We start from the raw sequence: 17,493 nt of genomic DNA, 5'->3' as shown, positions 1-17,493 counted from the left end.
CATGCAATCTCTCCCCTGGGGAATGATCAGTGACAGCGTGGGTTCAACATGGTGCCCTGCCTAGCTCCCAGCACCTCCCTTGACAGCACTGTGCCCGCGCGACTGGCGCCTACACCATCACCGCTCAGAACTCTTCTGCTCCTTTAGGGACTCGGTCACTGAAAAGAGGCTGGTAGGGCTCTGAAAGGCCAGGGAGCTCTAAGAGTCCCATAGCCTCCTTAAACAGCTGGGGAAACTGAAGCCCAAAGAGGCTGCTCAAGGTCACACGGAAAGTGGGAAGGTGAGAATGGGGCCACCAAGCTCCCAGGCTCCCCATTCTCTGCTACTTCCCACCCCCTCACACTACCTTCCAAGAATAACCATTGAGTTTGTACAGAAGGAATCCTGTTTCAACCGGAAGCCAGGAAGCTTTCTACCTGCTTACACCAATAGTTGGCGGGGACGCAACACTCTGCAGGAGAGCAGGAGGCTTCCGGCTACATTGGCAGGGACTTGCCTGGTGGTGTGTCCTGAGTCACAAACACAGATGAGTGAGAATACATCCGCTCACATGTCTGTATGGAATACCATTCGTTCATTTAACAAACGTTCCATCTTCAAGGGCAGGTAGCTAGTTGAGCCTTGGAATGCTCCTTGCTCTTTGCAGCTTTGTTTCCAATAGCAAAAAGGAAACAGGCTTTGTGTCCTTTGGTAAGGGAATAATGAACCGCAGAGCCAAGTCATAGGATATTATGTAGCATTTAAAAAAGTATCAAGGTAGGTCTCCACAGGGGGCCAAGTTCACACACACAAAAAGCAAGTTTAAAAAAACTATGCACAGGCACCGTCTAAAACCATCTACAGAAAGAAAATTCACCAAACAATCCTTTATTTTGCTATGGATATGCACAGATGCTGATGTAAATGCAGGAGGAAGTCTAGAAGAAGGCGCACCCAGTCCGTGATTTCTGAGGAAAGTGCAGGGTGTTGGGGGGCGGTCAAAGGGAACTTAAACTTCATCTGTCATCTTTTTTGAGCATGAATTTTATTTACATATTATTTACTTCAGTAAAATTATTTTTTAGAAATACCAAGCTTTCGAGCAAGAGTTGACATTTTCTACAGAAGGCCGGACAGTAATATTTTGGGCGCTGTGGGCCCCGCGTCTCTGTGGCCCCTACTCCAACCGCAGCTGTGGTGTAAAAGCCGCCCTAGACAGGACGTACTCCCGTGAGTGTGGCCGGTTTCCAGGACTGCTTTATTTAAGGACACTGAAATTTGAATTTTATATCATTTTCATGTGTCACCAAATAGAGATTTTTAACCATTTAAAAATGGTAAGTGCTCCCTTTGGCAGCATATCCCCTAAAATTGGAACCGTACAGAGAAGACTAGTGCAGCACAAGGGTGACAGGGAATTCATGAAGTGTTCCATATATTAAAAAAAAAAAAAAAAGTTAAGCTATTCTTAGCTTGGCTATGCAGAAGGGGGCTGCTGCCTAAAGTTTCCCCCCCCCCCCCGCATTAAGGCCACTTCAAGCCCCACCCCCTGCCAGTCACACTCATCTTTTTTTTTTTTAAAGATTTTATTTATTTATTTGCGAGAGAGAGAATGAGAGATAGAGAGCACGAGAGGGAAGAGCGTCAGAGGGAGAAGCAGACTCCTTGCCGAGCAGGGAGCCCGATGTGGGACTCGATCCCAGGACTCCAGGATCATGACCTGAGCCGAAGGCAGTCGCTTAACCAACTGAGCCACCCAGGCGCCCCTCACACTCACCTTCTTGGTCTTCACCTAGTCCTGTCTTTCGGGCCCCCTCGTGACCCTCTTGCGACCTTCCGAGGCCCACCAGCTGCGTCCCAGCTCTGCCTGTCTGCCCGGGGGGACACGCCTCTCCTCGCTGCAGGACTTTTTTCCTGAGCAGGGAGGGCTCGGAATAGCTCTGCTCACCTTGGCAGGGGGAATCCTGAGAAAGGAATTTTGTTTGGAGTCCTAGAGAAGCCAGGACTCAGGACTTGGATTTGCCTTTGAAATCGGGCCCCTCCTCTCCCATTCCCAGGGGTCCCTCGCCACTTCCCTGCTCCCACCCTTCAGCCCCATCAGTGTCTCCCCTGCAGCCCCTGGGCCACATCGCCTGAGGTCTGAGCTGCGGGTCCTTCACAATAGACCCCCGAGCCCTCTGCTGGCTGTCCTGTTGCCTGCTCATCTGTGTCATTTCAGGTATGGACATCTATCTTGAATCTTTTTACTCCCCTGGGGCATCCTGAGACCCCTTGTTTCTGCCTTTCCCAGGAGTACCCTGTGGACAGCATGGTGGGGGTGCAGGGGAGAGTGAGCACTCGAACCCCTAAGCTCAGCTCTCCCACGGAATGTCTGCGCTGCCTTGGCAGAGTCCCCTCTCTGAGCTCTGCTTCCTCATCTGCACAAAGAAAGGGTTGGACTGCGTGATCTTCCAAACCCTTTCCAGACCCCTTTGTAAGCATTAAATAACGTAATGCACGCAAAGCACTTTGCACAGCACCTGGGTGCCCACTAGTTTTTAGTTAAGGTCATTATCATCATCCTCAGATCCTGAGAGCAGACTTGATATCTTCCCTAAGTTTTCCTACATGACTTGTTGGCTCTGCAAACCCAGAGGCTCCAAAGCGAGGACACCTTGATGGCTCCCAGAGAGTCACCTCCCCCATAGCCCAGCGGCCTAGCCCTGGCCCTCGTGCTGGGAGGTGGAGCCCCTGCTCAGGAAGATGTGTTTGCTGCATGCTCCCCCCAAACAGAGGTCCTTGTGGGCCCTGTCGGAATCCAGCCAGTGCAGCCCCAGCTCTGGGGGACACTCAAGCCCAACCCTTGGTTGAATTTCAGCTCCAGATCAAATAGGATTCCAGACCCAGGACCCAGAGATACCTCCAGCTAGCTGCTCTAACAACAGCTTCCCAGTCAGGGCAATCAAAGAACCAGCAGGTACCCCAAAACCTCTCTTATCCTACCCTGTGATTGACTTGCCTCTGCTTCACGGAAGGCCTCTATCTATGCAAGTTTGGCTATGAAAGCGTTAGCTTTATATTTGCATTTAAAAAAAATATACTATTTGTGGCAGAATAATAGCCTCCCAAAGATATCTACGTCCTAATCCCCAGAACCTTCCATGGCAAAGAGGCATTAAGGATGAAGATGGAATCAAGGTTGCCAATCAATTGACCTTAAAGTAGGGAAGAGGTCTTGATTATTCATTCATTCAGACGGGCCCAATGTAATCATAAGCGTCTTTGAAAGCAGAAGAGGGGTCAGATGGCAGATCCAGGGAGGTGGTGGCATGAGGAAGATTCCATCCAACAGCTCTGACTTTGAAGATGGATAAATGGGACCATAAGTCAAGGTATCTGGGCAGCCTCCAGATGCTGGAAGAGACAAGGAAACATTTTCTAAGAGCCTCCAGAAGGATTGCAACCCTGCTGACACCTTGATTTTAGCCCAATGATGCCCAATTTAGACTTCTGAACTCCAGAACCATAAAATAATAAATTTATGCTGTTTTAAGCCACCAAGTCTCTGGCAATTTGTTACAGTGACAATTGGAAATGAATACACTGTTCTTGATGACAGGGCTTTATTGAGCTTTTGTTATAAGCTAATCACTGCACTCAGTGCTTCATGTATATTATCTCATTTAATAAACAGAACAGTCCTGCAAGGCAGGTGTTTTCTAAATGAAGAAAATGGGCCTCAGAGAAATGAAATGACTTGGCCAAGGTCACACAGCTAGCTTGTAGTGGAGCAAAGGTTCAAAATCTAGCACCATTGGCTCTCAAGTCCATATTCCATCAGCTCACCCGGGCTCCCCACCCCTTCTCTGGAGCGGCCTAGGTAACTCCTTAGAGAATCTTTGTTTTCAGACGCTAGACTGCAGTGTTCTACGTCACCTCATTAATATGCTGAGCCCAGCTGTTCTCTCTGATGCTTAGTTTCTCAACCTGTAAAAAGGGAATAATAATGCTTGCTGGGTGCTCTTTCCAGGCTATGGCAAGGATTAAACCAGACTGTGTGTTGGAAAAATTCTCTGGGAACTAAGTGCTCTTCCCATGTAAGAAGTTCACAATAAACCTGCTCCCAAACTACCAAAACTTCCCCAAACTATTTGGGGAGTGCCCTATCCCTCCAAGGCCAGGCAAGGCCCCCATGATAGATGTTCCCACTAGGGAGACTTTTTACATTGTTGTGAAATAATAGAAGATAAATATATTGGTCTCTGCCCCCAGTTCCTGGCACAGGGCTCCTAAAACCTTTGCAATTTCCTGTTAAGAGCCCTAGGAGCGTCTTTTGTTCTGATATTTGTCTTTGACCCCGGCGCCTGACGCAGAGTTCCTAAATCTCCTGGAATTTCCTGGGTGATCGGAGTGTCTTTTGTTCTACTGAGGGGACTCTGGGTGGGCTCCTGGAGAGCTTCAGGATGGGGGCTGATCAGCAGGAAGACTAAGCCATGATTGGAAGCTTGGAACTTTCAGCCCCACCTCCCGTCCACCGGGAGGAGGAGAGACAGGGACTGGAGACTGAGGTGATGGTGGATCATGCCTATGTGAGGAAGCTTCCATAACAGTCCCCAAAGGATGGGGTTGGAGAGCTTCCAGGTTGCTGAACACGTGGAGGTTCTGGGAGAGTGGTGTGTTGGTAGAGGGCACGGAAGCTCCGAGCCTCTTCCCACGCACTTGTCCTACGAATCTCCTCCAGGGGATGTTCATCTCTATCCTTTATCCTAAGTAAATGTAAGTGTTTCCCCGAGTTCTGTGAGCTATTCTAGCAAATATCGAACCCAGCCTGGGGTCATGGGAACCCCAATTTATAGCCAGTTGGCCAGAAGCACAGGTGACAACCTGGGACTTGGGATTGGCATCTGAAGTGGGGTAGGGGCAGCCTTGGGAGCCTGAGCCCTTAACCTGTGGAGTCTGACGCTCTTTCCAGGTAAATCGTGTCAGAACTAAATGGTAGGGGACCCCACTGGTGTCTCAGAGAATTCCTTGGTGTGGAAATCCCCCTCCCTCGATCTGGTGTCAGAAGTGTTGTGAGTGGTAGTTGTGTGCGAGGAAATGACACGCACACAGAAGGTGTGTAGTTTTTTCTTAACAACTGTGAAAAACAGAGGTCTCCGGCTTGAAAGTGGCGGTTTGGGTCCTTTCTTTGTTTTGTTGTTTTGTTGGTTGTTTTGCCCATTGGTCCCTGTGTGTGTTGGTGATGGTGGTTTGGGGCCATAAAAAAAAGACAGTTGCTAAACTCCATTGGGATCTTTTCTGTTGCTGTTGCCCAAACACTATACCTGCCCCTTGCCCCTGCCCCCCCACACCCCACCTGCTCCCCATGATGGATGGGGTGGCCCAAGGCTTTTGTAACTGGTCTTAACATGATGGTTTCCAAAGAGGTGTGTGATGCGTGTCAGACTGGAAGCAAGAAGACCAGCTGGGAGCTACTGCAGTAGACTAGATGTGATCTGACCAGGGTTTGGACTGAATGGTGGTAGCAGTGGGGACGAAGAGGGAAGGATGTATCTGGGAGCTATCAGGACAGAAAAGAGCGAGCCTCGGCACTTGGTACAAACTGCACAACCTTCTCAGTCTGAAGAGAAAATTGGGGGCTGGGTGGCAGGCAGGCATGTGGAATGGCTGTGTCCTCTTCCACAGGGAAGAAAAATCAGATCAGCAGTAAAAGTTGAAGACAGGGGGTCTGCATCTGAAAGGTCTTTCTAGCAGTCAGAGCCATTCAGCCTGAAGATACGCTGTTGGCAGAGCAGTCATGGGCTCTGGAGCCAGGCTGACCTGGGTCTAAGTTCAGGGTCTCCTGCCCCTTGGCACAGCACTTGGGGAAAATGAGCCTCTGGGAGCCTCAAGTTCCTCATCCATAAAATAAGAGTAACACTTACTTTGCAGTCATTAGGAGGATGAAATAAGAAAATGTATAGAAAGGGGCCAGTAGTCTTCCAGAAACACTGTAGGCACCATCAATGGTAGCTACTAGTACTGTTAAATACTGAGCTCCCCATCGCTGGACATATCTAAGTGCAGGTTAAGTGAACTCTTCTGGAGAAGAAGGTTTTGGAATATTGGTGGCCACTCGGATAAGAAAGTATGTGAGTTCCCTTCCATAGCCCACCAGCTGTTCCATTTCTAAGGAATTCATTCTAAGGAAGCAATCTGATCAAAGGTGCATGCGAGAAATGATTATTGCAGAACTGATTATTTTGGCTAAGAATGTGGAAAAACCCAAACACCCAACAATGAAGAAATAAATCCTGTTACATCCCGACCATGAAATACCGTGCAAATCGTTCAGAACATTTTGGTACACGTGCATTTATTGACATGGAATGGTAATCACAACATATTACTAAGTGAAAAAACAGATTATTAAAAATATGTGTTCTATGGTTCCATTTTATTTTTTTAACAATGTCTTTAAAATATTTGCATTAAAAAGCCTTGGAAAAATATGCTTCAAATAATCATGGTGGTTATTTCTGGATGGTAAGTTTGGGGGCACATTTAATCCCTTTTTCTTGGTTTGTCTGTATTTTATAATTTTTCTCAAAAGAGTGAGGATTCCTTACAGAGCTCTGAGGTTCTGCCAGCTGCTGGCGGGAGGAGAGGACCTCATGTGAGATGAATGGTGAAGGCTGGTGGCCCCACACTCACCCCATTTCCCTGCAGCTGAAGTCCAGGAGCCGGACAGAACTCCAAAGGCTCCGAAAAAGAGAGGCCTCAAAGCCACCAGCCCTGGAGAGGTAGGTGAAGGCCTCAGGAGCCACAGGCAGGAGGAAACCCAAATCAGACCTGAGCCAGAAGTCCCTGTAGATGAAGACTCCCGCGGAAGCGGAGGCAGCAGCCCCGCGCTGCGCACCCGCCCCCAGCAGCATGACCCAGGTGCTGGGGAGGGGCTGCTTCCAGAAGGCGGGGGACTCTCTGAGCCTGTGGGCTGGTGATCCCCTGGAGCTGCGCTGGAGGGGCAGGTAGCTCACTGGAGGGTACCTGCGAACCTGGAAGAGGAAGGCGAGGAACGCCTGAGGTACAAGGTGGAGGAACTCCTGTGACAGCATGAATGGGTCCAGGAGGGGGCAGCAGTTCACAGACAACTTGAGGACAGTTTTTATGGTGATTAGAGTGGTCCAGAACCCACAATGGGCTTCCATTAGGTACAACTGCAGGCATCTAAAAGAAACAGGGACGCCTGGGTGGCTCAGTCGGTTAGGCGTCGGACTTTGGCTCAGGTCATGATCCCAGAGTCCTGGGATGGAGCCCTGTGTATGGCTCTCTGCTCAGCAGAATCTGCTTGTCCCTCTCCCCCAGCACACCCCCCTCCCTGCTCGTTCTCTCTCTCAAATAAAATCTTTTAAAAAATGTTTAAAAAAAAAAAGAAACAGTAAGATGGGCTCACAAGACCCATCAGATCCATAGTGGTTCAACAGAAGGGGAGACATGGCTTCCCACAGTACTGGATGTCAATTCTGGGGACAGCACATAGTGCCTGTAGGGAGAAAGGTGGCCATGGGAAGGGAAGGAGGCTAACTGTCCCGCCTGTGTTTTGAATGTCAGGCTGAGACACCCTTATGTCAGGGACACCAAAATAGGGAAGGCAGAAATAAAAGCAAAGTTGATCGCACCAGCATTGCTCACCCCAGTCCAGAAGAAAATCAGGCAGAGGCTGGGATATAAATCCGGGTCAGGAGATTTGTCTACCCTCTCTCAGTTCAGCCTCTTAAAGTGAGATTTGCTGGGACCCTGCCTCTGTTAGGGGGTGGAGTTGCTTAGAGGGCATTAGCCGGCCAAAACAGAGGGACACATGGGAGGGGCCAAGGAGGGAGCACCGAGCAGATTGGGGCATGCCATTTGCAAAGGAAGGACAAGCTCTGTGACGAGCAGATGGACCCATTGGGAGATGTGCACGAGGCTGGTGAGAGGCGAGCAATCAGTAACCAGGTGGGGCCACTACAAATCCTCATGGTGTCAGTGGGGAAGGGCGAAGACTGGGTGGGCGGCGTGCTGAGCACGGGGGAGGAGGGGCTGTCAGCCGGCTAAACACTGCTCACTAGGTGTCCCCGGCCACCCGCATCTGCTGCCCGCCGCACCCTGGGCCAGCCCCATGACTATCTTTTGGAATCAAGCCCTTCGGCCGGCGCAGCCAGCAGCAGCTGGTGAACTCCACGGGTGCGGACACCAGGACTACAGCTGCTGGGCTTGGCTCAGCCAGGACAGCGCGCGTGGAGGGCAAGGCCCTCCAGGGAAAGACCTTCATCTTCTTTGCAGGTGCCCTGAGGTCGGGGTCTCCAAGAACGCCAATCAAAATGACGAAGCTGGAACTAGCAGGCTGGGCTTCAGCTCTGTTTAGGACTGAGAATGGCCAGGGAAAGTGAGATTTTTAGGTCCCCATGAGGGACCTCTTGCTCTTGGGTGCTGGAGCATCAGGAAACAGCTAATCTAGGCCATGCTCCTTCTTCTCTATCCCACCTTCCTTCCCAGACCCAGAGGAGCTCTTTGTCCCCACTCAGGATTATTATGAAGTGGTACAGTTGCACAGCCATCAGCTGTTCCTGCTTCCCTGCCAAGTGACCAACCCTCTGGCCCAGGTGACACTGCATTGGGAATTCCCCCTGGAGGAAGTCCCAGTGGATGGGATCGACATCTCTTTTGATGTGAATAAGGGCTTCACCATCCACTGGCCCCGAGATTCCTTGGCTGGCCCTCTTCTGCTTGGCCAGCCTGGGTGGCTTGAGACAAATCTCTACCAAGTACATGCTGATCTACATCAACTGCGTGTGGGCCTGGGGCCTGGGTGGGCAGAGCAAGGGAGGATATGGGGAAAGATGCCCCCTTTAGAGACCTCAGATATGGGTTCTGTGGATTATGGAACTCTAAACAACCAACCAGCTTTCAACAACACTCCATGTAGTCAACTATCTTGTCCAGCCAGCCAGCCAATCAGCTATTGAGCGACCACCAGCCTTTCTGTCCATCCATACTCATTCTCAGTCATGCCACACCGTTCTATTCATCTGTCTTCCCTCAAATCATCCACTCCATTCACCCAACCTCCATCTGTTCCATCAGCTACCCATCCTCTATCCATTCAACCAACCCAATCATTCATCCTCTATGAATGTAACCATTCCGTCATTCATTTCATTCAGTTGTTCTAACAATCAGTTCAACATGTTTGTCCCCATTTCTCTCCCATCTTCTCCATGGCAGACCCATCTTCCTCCCCCACACCCACCGTCCAAGCTTCAGTAACATCAGTCCAACTGGGAGAAACTCTGGTGTGACTTGTACAGCTCTGGGTGAGCTGGAGATTGCTGTGGATTTTATCCAGGGCAGAAGGTAAGCAGAGGGGAAGACAAGACTGCGTATGTGTGTCTGTGGCGATGGTGTGTTGGCCAAGAGCATGGGAGTGAGGAATTAGGATCACGGGTGTGATCGTGGCCGAGTGGAACCACTGCTGGACCGCTACTCTGAGTGCCTTGGGCAAGTCATTTCCCTTTTCTGGGCCTCAGTCTCCTTGTTTAGGTTACTGTATAAAATGTATAATGTGTTCCTTCGTTAATTTATCCAACGATAATTACTGAGCACCCACTACGTGCCAGACATTGTGCTTAGCGCAGAGACCACAAGGATGAGGCAAAAAGACCTCTGACTTGTGCTGTCTTCCAGCTTACAATCTACCCAGGGAGGAAGAAGTGGGAAGTGAACATGATCATGGAGAGAATACCAAGCGCTACATCGAGGATTCAATAGGGCGATGCAATAGGGTCTTCTTAAGATAGAGCGGTCGGGGAGTCTTCTCTGAGGTGACATTCAAGCTGAGGTTGGACTGGCCCAAATCTCACGAGCACGGGGCTGGGGCAAGTGCTCAGGCCCTATGGCCGGTGTGTGTGTAGTAAGAGATGGACGAAATCATGTAACAACTGTTTCCTGGGCACCTGCCGTGGGCCAGACCTTCCTAAAGGTGTTACTCGACAGGTGGTAGTGATGGTCCTTCCTCTCAAAGAACTTACCCCCATAACCCTCAAACATCTGGAGAGCAGCTGGGTCACACAGTAGATGCACCAGCACTGACAACTTCAGGAATTCCTAAAAGGGCTTCTTGGAAGAGCTGGAATTTGATCTGAGCTTTGGAGGGAGGGCTGGACCAGCAAAGACATGGTGAAGGTGAGCTCCCCAGAGGCCTTAGGAGGGAAAGAGTGGGGGATCATTCTCCCACTTGTCCACATTGGAAACTGAGACCCAATAAGGGGAAGAGAACACACAGATGGTTGGGAAGACATGGCTTCACTGTGCTATAGCCTTGCCCCAGACACGTTCCTTGGAATGGCAGGATGACAAAAAATCCAGCCCCAAACCCCAAAGAAAAGTGTTTTTAGGAAAACACTGCCTCTTATAACCATCGCCTGCCTTGGAGATTCACAACTCACATGCACACGTGACAGACTCGGTGGTCTGAGTCTCTCCAATTTAATTTTGCTTGACTCAGTGTTTTCCAAACAATTTTCATAATAGAACCCCACCTCCTGCCCCACCTTGGGGAGGTAGCACCCATTAACAACCACACAAAACCAGAGTGCCATACTGGTAGGGGGTACTGCTCCCAGCCAAGTTACTTCCTGCATTTCCTTGAGTCGGAGAGGAGACCCCAGCTTCTCCCCAGGGACTTGAGAAGCTCACATTTGCCACAAAGAACCTGGCCTTTCAGGTGCTCTGATCAGCATGTATGACCTTGGACGAGTCCCCGTCCCTGAAGGAATACACAGTGCCTCTCATTTGCCTGAGTCAGAGAGGACACCTGGGCTGGCTGATGGACAGTTATTTTTTTGTCCCTGCAGTTGGGCCGACCCCCCTATGTCAGCGAGTGGGCCAGTGTTGTTCGCTGAGAGGGCCAGGTGCTGCAGGAGGCAGGGAGCACCCTGTACGTGGAAGAGGCCTGGGCTGGGGACTCTGGCATTTACACCTGCCAGGCCACCAACTTGCAGGGCACGGGGATTGCCACCACCCGTGTCCATGTGACCAGAAGCTCTCATGTTTCCCTTGCCCCTTCCTAGCTCCCTCGCTGGCTACAGGCATGCTGGTGTGAAGCAATGGGCAGAAACAGGGGTAGGTAACTGTGTGAACCTTTGGTGTTTTTGATGCCAAGGAACTGTCACTCCCAAAAGAGTGTAAAAAGAACCTTTGCACTCGCCCCTTATACTCTGCCCGCCCATCACTGCTTCGATGCCTTGCATCAACCTCACAGCCTCCCTCCAAGCCCTGACCCGTTTTGATGGCCAGTCTTCACTCCAACATCAGGCCCCACTCCAGGGCTGGGCAAAGCTGGCCCAGTGGGGCACCAGTACCCCAGGAGGGAGCCCAGAGCCACTGGCAAGTCACTCAGGCCCAGGACATATTCCTCAATGGTCCCTGCCACTAGCAGGGGTCCTCAGCAAGGAGCCTCCTCCTCCCTCTCCCAGGAAAACACCGGGGCCAAATAAATACAATACCATAGTTTCCATGGTTTGTCTGCCCCAGGGTGAGGGCGTGACCACAGTTTATCTCCCTGCCTCCACCATAGGCTACATGAGGGAAACCCTGCTCCCCACAACTTGCCCCTTCTGCAGCCTAGCCCTTCTCATCTTTCTAAAGTGCATTCTGCAGCCTGAAGTGCTTAGGTTGGGGTAGGAAGTTGGTCAAGGGACTTTAGAAAATGCTGGATACTCTGCTTCCTTCTTGGAAATTTGCAGTTCACATTAGCATATTAAAGGTTCCGAGAAGTCCTGCACTTTGCAGGATCTGTTTAACTTGACTGAATCTAGAGTTTCTCAAATTACTAGGCTATCAATTTTTTTCTTGGTCATGCCTATTAATGTGCAATGAACTAGTGTATCCCAGATAGACTTTGGGAAAAGTGACATGAAGAAGTACATGTGTACTTCACTCCAGAGCTGTCCCCAAGGCTCCCAGATAGATAATCTGTTTGCCCATGGCCGGAGAAGCAGCTCAGCACTCCCCTAGCCCTCCTAGGGGAGAAATGGAGAAACAGAGTCACATCTGAACTCCGCGAACAAGAAATGACTGAAGACCAGATCCAGGGAATGAAGAAGGCAGTCTGGAATGATGGAGCAAACCTTAGTTCTACCGGATTGACCTTTCTTACTTGCTAGTCTGGGACCTGGAGCTGGAGCTGGGGAATCGCAGGCAAGGCCCTCCGACTCCCGTGATCTCAGTTTGCTCTGCTGCTGAAGAGGGGTAAGAACTGGCTTCAAGAATCTTAGGTAGCTGATGGGAGGGAGGTGTCTGTGAGAGCATTGAATTAAAATGCTCTGGGCAGGGGAGGGGTTCTCATTACAGTGTCCAGCTGACCCGAGGCTTCCTGAGAAGAATATTAAATCCACAGACGGCCAGGGCTGGACAGGCCTGCTGAGGTTGCTCATGCTGGCCACCCCTCTGCACGGATGGGGAAGCTGAGGGCCAGGCTCTGGGGTCCTGGTGCCTGGCATCAGCGGTGGTAGAAGGAGTAAAGGTAGGGAGCAGGAGGAAGAGAGAGCCTGGAAGTGGGTGGGGGCAGTTGGAGGAAGGAGGAGAAAGACTAAGTCATACATCTGATCTTTCCAGAGCCTGCGGAGAAAAACAAGCACAGCAAGCTGTGAGCTGGATGACAGATGAAGACTAGGACCTCATCTTTGTGGGTCCCACTCCCCACCTTGGTTTCCTCATCTGTACAGGGACGAGGTTCCCCACTCTGGCAGTTAGGTGTACCCAGCCCCCCGAGGTGGCCCTGTGCCCAGGCGGCACCGAGACTGAGAGACCAGAGGGCTGAGGAGTGAGCCTTGCCTGGTCAGGGAGGAGGAGCTCTGGCTTAACCCCTGGGCCGACCAGACTCTGGGACCAGGAGCAGTGGCATGCCCCGGGTCATGCCCAGCCCTTGCCTTGGCTGGGTCGGTCCCTGGCACCGCCAGCCCCAAGGGCCTCCAGTGACCCCCTTTCTAGCTGCCCGCCTTTCCCTGTTGGTTCTCAGGGTTTGGCCCACTTCCTCTCCTGTCCCCCAGCCCCTCATCTGACCTTTAAACAATCCTAGAATGGGACACTGTGGTGACTGAAGGATCATTCGTTCAGTTCCCCTGGCTGTTTTAGAGGAGAGGTAAACTGAGGCTAAGGGAGGGCCTGAGCAGAGGCGAGAACATCTGGGGGATGCTAACGAGTCAGGAGCAGAGGGTTGTCTCTTTGTCGGGTGGCCTCGGCGGCACTGGCTGCCCCTGGAAAAAGCTCAGGACTTCCCTGATTTGAACAGAGAGAACAGGGAGGGACGGAAGGACTCCTCTCGCTTGTTCCCTGGGCCAACTCAGGGGAAGGTGCATCTGGGGCCTCGAAGCCCCATGGGTGATCCTGCACAGCCCACGCCCCCAGGGCTCCCTGGGCACACACCCTGGCTCCCACCTCACCCCTGCCCTCCGCCCTTCCTGGGAAAAGAATGAGAGGCTCCTGCTGTCTTCTCTGGTAAATCCTCAAGAGGGAGCTGTGACCACAGGCGTCATGGTGGGCCCAGCACCTGGGCCCTAGCTGGCGAGGAAGGAGACCTCGGTGGGGGTGACAGAGGCCAAGGGGAAGGCAGGGGAGGCGTCAGTCCCCAGGACCCGGTACAGCAGCTCCTCCTTCTCCTGCTGGAGCTGTCGCCGCAACTGGGACTCCTTCTCCAGGGCCTCGCGGGCGAGAAGCAGGTCGTCCGAGAGCTGCCTGTGGATGCAGACAGGGGCCCCGGGTTGCCAGTCAGCAGCTGCCCTGAGCAACTCGGTCCTCTAGGAGGCCTTCCTCAGACGGGCCGCCAGCCTGCATCAGGGCCCCCACAGCTGGGTTGTCTGCCTGGATGCAAGAGGTCACTGGAGCCCTCAACGGAGGAGCGTGGCCCTCACAGGCAGACATCTCTGGGTTCAGATCTGCCCCACCACTTAGCTGGGTAACCTCGAACAAGTTCTTTACTCCTGCCAAATTTCAGGTTCCTTCCTCATTTGTAAAATGGGAGTGATAACTAGGTGGACCGTCTCTTTGAGTAATTATGAGGATTAGGTGAGATAATATGTAAAGAATTCAATGAGTTATGTCTGACACATGATCCTGGCTCTCATTTACCAAGCCTGTAGAACAGGTTCATTCATTCATATACATTCATTCATTCATTCATTCATTAGGTCACCCCAGCTAGAAATTTCCTGTCCCCTCTTCCTGTATTGGGCTTTGCCATGGAGCCGACTCAGCCAGGATGGGGACAGATACCAGTCAGGGCACTGAGACCTAGGTTTCTGGGCAGAGCTGGTCCGTTGGGATTCCTGACTCTCAAGGAAAGAGGGAACCACATTCCCCAGACAGGCCTGGGCCCACCTGTCAATCCATTCCCTGGGTTCTCGGAGACCCTTCCAACTGGAGGTGTGGACCATGGTGGTGATGGGAGGAAAGGAGGCTGGGAGACAGCTACCTTGACATAACCATCTGGTTGCGGGCCCGGACATGGAGGTCCTCGTTTTCCTGCTGCAGGGTGGTGATTTTTTCCTCCAACATCAGATTTTTTTCTTTCTGTAACAAATCAGAAGGAGCTCAGAAAGCCACCGACCGCACATGGCACAACGTAGGGCATCGCCTCCCTCTTATCTGTGGTCGTGAAAACACTGACTCATTCTGGACTCGATGTTACATTTCGTGAAACAGTAAGATTACTTTAAAAAACATAACTGAGGAGTGAACACAGGGCTGCCAATTTTTAATTTTGCCACATGAGACGTAGCAAAAGAATACAGCCACTCCCATCTAACGTCTCCATTGGTGCATAAGGGAAAGGATATTTTTGGTTCTCCAAAGTCAGAAGGATATAATCTATATAAATAAAATTACATGTGTCTGTTATGCTATTCCACAAAAATGGCTGAACAGAATTCACAGGGAACATCAGAGATGGTCGGATTAGAATAGAGGATGTGTGGCACACACAAGCAGGGAGACTTCTTCTGGAGTAACACAATCTCTGTTTGGCTTCCACCCGAGGTTCCCAAGGCCTCCCTTTTCCTGTAAACAAAGCCATCGGTGTGTTCCATGCCCACCACTCCCCAGGCCTGTCCTTGGTGATTCTGGCCTCCTTTCTGTCTGATTTTTTGGCCTTGCCTTCCTCCCCAGCCCCTGCCTGACATCGGCCAGCCCCTCCTGATTAGCCAGGGTATCTGCCCTGGTGTCCCCCAAGTTAGAGCAACAGGAGTAGCCAAGAAAGCACAGGGCCCCTATGAGAAGGGGCCACTGCTTGACCCAGACTGGCCACAGACCAGCCTCAGCTGTCTCAAGGGCCAGCATGGGCGGCAGGTCAAAGCAGGTGTGGCCCAGGCTGGAACCTCCTCAAAGTGCCTTCCCTCCACACACTTTACAGAGAAAATGCCCAGGAAGGAGAAGCCTGAGGCCACATCCTCCCAGCTGCTTCTAAGCACAGACCACTGTTTCCATGAGGATCAGCCGCTTGTCCAGCTCGTGAATGCGCTCGTTCTTCATCTCGATGACAAAGTGTAGGCTCTCCAGTTCCTGCTCCCAGAACTGGCTGGGGCTCCCGTAATCCTAGACAGGGACCCAGAATGATCGCATCAGACCAGCAGGCAGGGGGAGAGGGGCACGGGCTACCTGCCGCTTTCCCATTCTGCCTCCAAATCACTGTCTGCCTCTCACAAGTCACTTCCCTCCCTTGGCTCACTGTAAGTGAGCTTGATATGCTTGATCTCCTTCTGGCCTAATAATAACCTCTGTGGCAAGGCCTATTCCCACCATAGATGAGGAACTGTAGCTCAGAGAGGTTAAGTTGTTTATGCTAACTGGTAGGTTAGCTCTTTGTACCTAGTTCCTTCCAAATCCAGAGCCCAAGCACTTTACTATCCCCTATGCTTCTCTCTCACCCTTACTTTACCCCTCAGTGACATGGGGACCCTGTTTCTTCCAGGCCCTTGTGAAAGTAAGAGTGTCAGGTCTAGCCCTGGCCTTGAAGAGGGCCTGGCCTTTCCTGTTGCCTGGGGCCTGACCTCCCCGGAGATTTGAGAAGGAAAAGCTCCCAGGTGTACTGCCACCTGCCTGGATGTGCTTCTTATAGTCTCGGCTCAGAATGGACTCTTCTACCCTCTTCATCTTGGCCTGGAAGACCTCCAGCTGTGAGGATAGTCCATCTATGGTCTCCTGGAGAAGGGGACGGGAGGGAGATGGTCAAAGCGTGGTTCATAAAGGCTGGAGGTGGACTTCCGCACATCCCACAGAGGGGGCAGTTTGGGTTCTTCCATCTTTACTCTGCCCTACCCACCAATGCAGGCTTGATTTGCTTTAACTGCTGCCTGAAACATATAAGCCCCATCTCTGGTCATAAAGCCTTTAATGATGCCCAGTGCGCTTGGAGACAACGTCTGGGTGTTCAAGGCTGGTGGTGTTAGCCTGGTATTCAAAGCCCACCCAAGCCGAGCTCTGCACTTTCCCAGTCTTCCCTCTTAGGCCTCCCACTGCCAGGTGCGTTTTTGCCTCCTACGTTCCCCTCCCAAGAGCTTCCCGCACCCAAACCCTGCCCAATACCTTCAGGATAGAGTGCGCCTTTCATACGGCTCATGGGTCCTACCACTGGGCTCTTGCCCCCTCTCCAGCCTCAGTTCCCTCCCACCCATACTCTGCATCCCAGGACATCTGGGACTTCTTTCAGTTCCACAGGTAATCATATTTCCCTCTCTTCTCTATGTCTTTAAGCACACTGTTTTGTTTTGTTTTGTTTTGTTTTCCTACCTGGGGCACCCCTCTTACTCTTCTTCATAGGAAGAATTCCAACCCATCCTTCAGGTTCCAGCTGAGGTTTCATCCCTGCGGGAAGTCCCTGACCTGATAAATTGGCTCAGATGCCTTCCTTCTTGCTTCCACAGCTCCCCGTGCATCCACCTGCCAGTCTGGTCGCACCGTGGTACCCGGCCCATGGGGTCTCCAAGATCCTCCAACCACAGTCCTCAGAGAAACAGGCCAACCCTGATCTCACACCAAGTCCTCTTGAGCTAACAGCTCAGTCACCACCTCGAGGGGCTGGATACACAGAAGACACTCACCTCCGTCCCTCACACCTGGGTAGAGGCCAGGCGGCTTTCCCGCAGGTCCTCCCCTCCCCCGCAGAGACGGCCATGAGACTCCTCTCACCTGCAGGGTCACCTTGGCCTCCTGGAAGGAGTGGGCAAGGGCTTCCTTCTCTTGCTCATGTGAGGCCTGGAGGACTGTAGGGAAAGGAGATCTCCGTGAGCTGTGACACCCAGGCACTTTACCCTAAAGCCTCCTGACAGGCCCCGTGAGGCCCAGAGAAGCTGGGCGATCGGCTGGGGCCCATGGGGGCCAGGGGGCTGGGGATGGTCTTATTCATCCTTCGTATACTGGGCTTGCAGCTGTGTCAGAAATATAGTAGATATTTAATAAAAGCTCATGGAAATGGAAACAAATTATATCTTGGGAGGAACTGTGAACGCTTCCAGATTACGGGAG

The 17,493-nt window shown here is 51.8% G+C and overlaps 1 protein-coding gene and 1 pseudogene across 1 annotated transcript in view; one reads left to right on the top strand and one right to left on the bottom strand.

Annotated features, from left to right (window-relative positions):
* The first annotated feature begins 1,320 nt into the window (after positions 1 to 1,320).
* On the top strand, positions 1,321 to 1,420 carry LOC112820498 (U6 spliceosomal RNA; annotated as a pseudogene).
* Positions 1,421 to 10,437: 9,017 nt separating this feature from the next.
* CCDC69 (coiled-coil domain containing 69) overlaps positions 10,438 to 17,493 on the bottom strand; it is a 36,189-nt gene continuing 29,133 nt past the window's right edge. Inside the window, exons 5-9 of the mRNA XM_025867530.2 lie at positions 17,158 to 17,231; positions 16,069 to 16,170; positions 15,445 to 15,564; positions 14,447 to 14,544; positions 10,438 to 13,710 (exon numbers count right to left, since the gene is read on the bottom strand). Coding sequence (XP_025723315.2) covers positions 13,533 to 13,710; positions 14,447 to 14,544; positions 15,445 to 15,564; positions 16,069 to 16,170; positions 17,158 to 17,231 — 572 coding nt within the window. The 3' untranslated portion in view covers positions 10,438 to 13,532. The remainder of the gene's footprint in view (positions 13,711 to 14,446; positions 14,545 to 15,444; positions 15,565 to 16,068; positions 16,171 to 17,157; positions 17,232 to 17,493) is intronic.

Source organism: Callorhinus ursinus, unplaced genomic scaffold, assembly GCF_003265705.2.
Source record: "Callorhinus ursinus isolate GAN/ISIS: 27379988/994484 unplaced genomic scaffold, GSC_fseal_2.0 scaffold3, whole genome shotgun sequence".
NCBI classification, from domain to species: Eukaryota; Metazoa; Chordata; class Mammalia; order Carnivora; family Otariidae; genus Callorhinus; species Callorhinus ursinus.
This window is presented reverse-complemented; position numbering and strand designations above follow the sequence as displayed.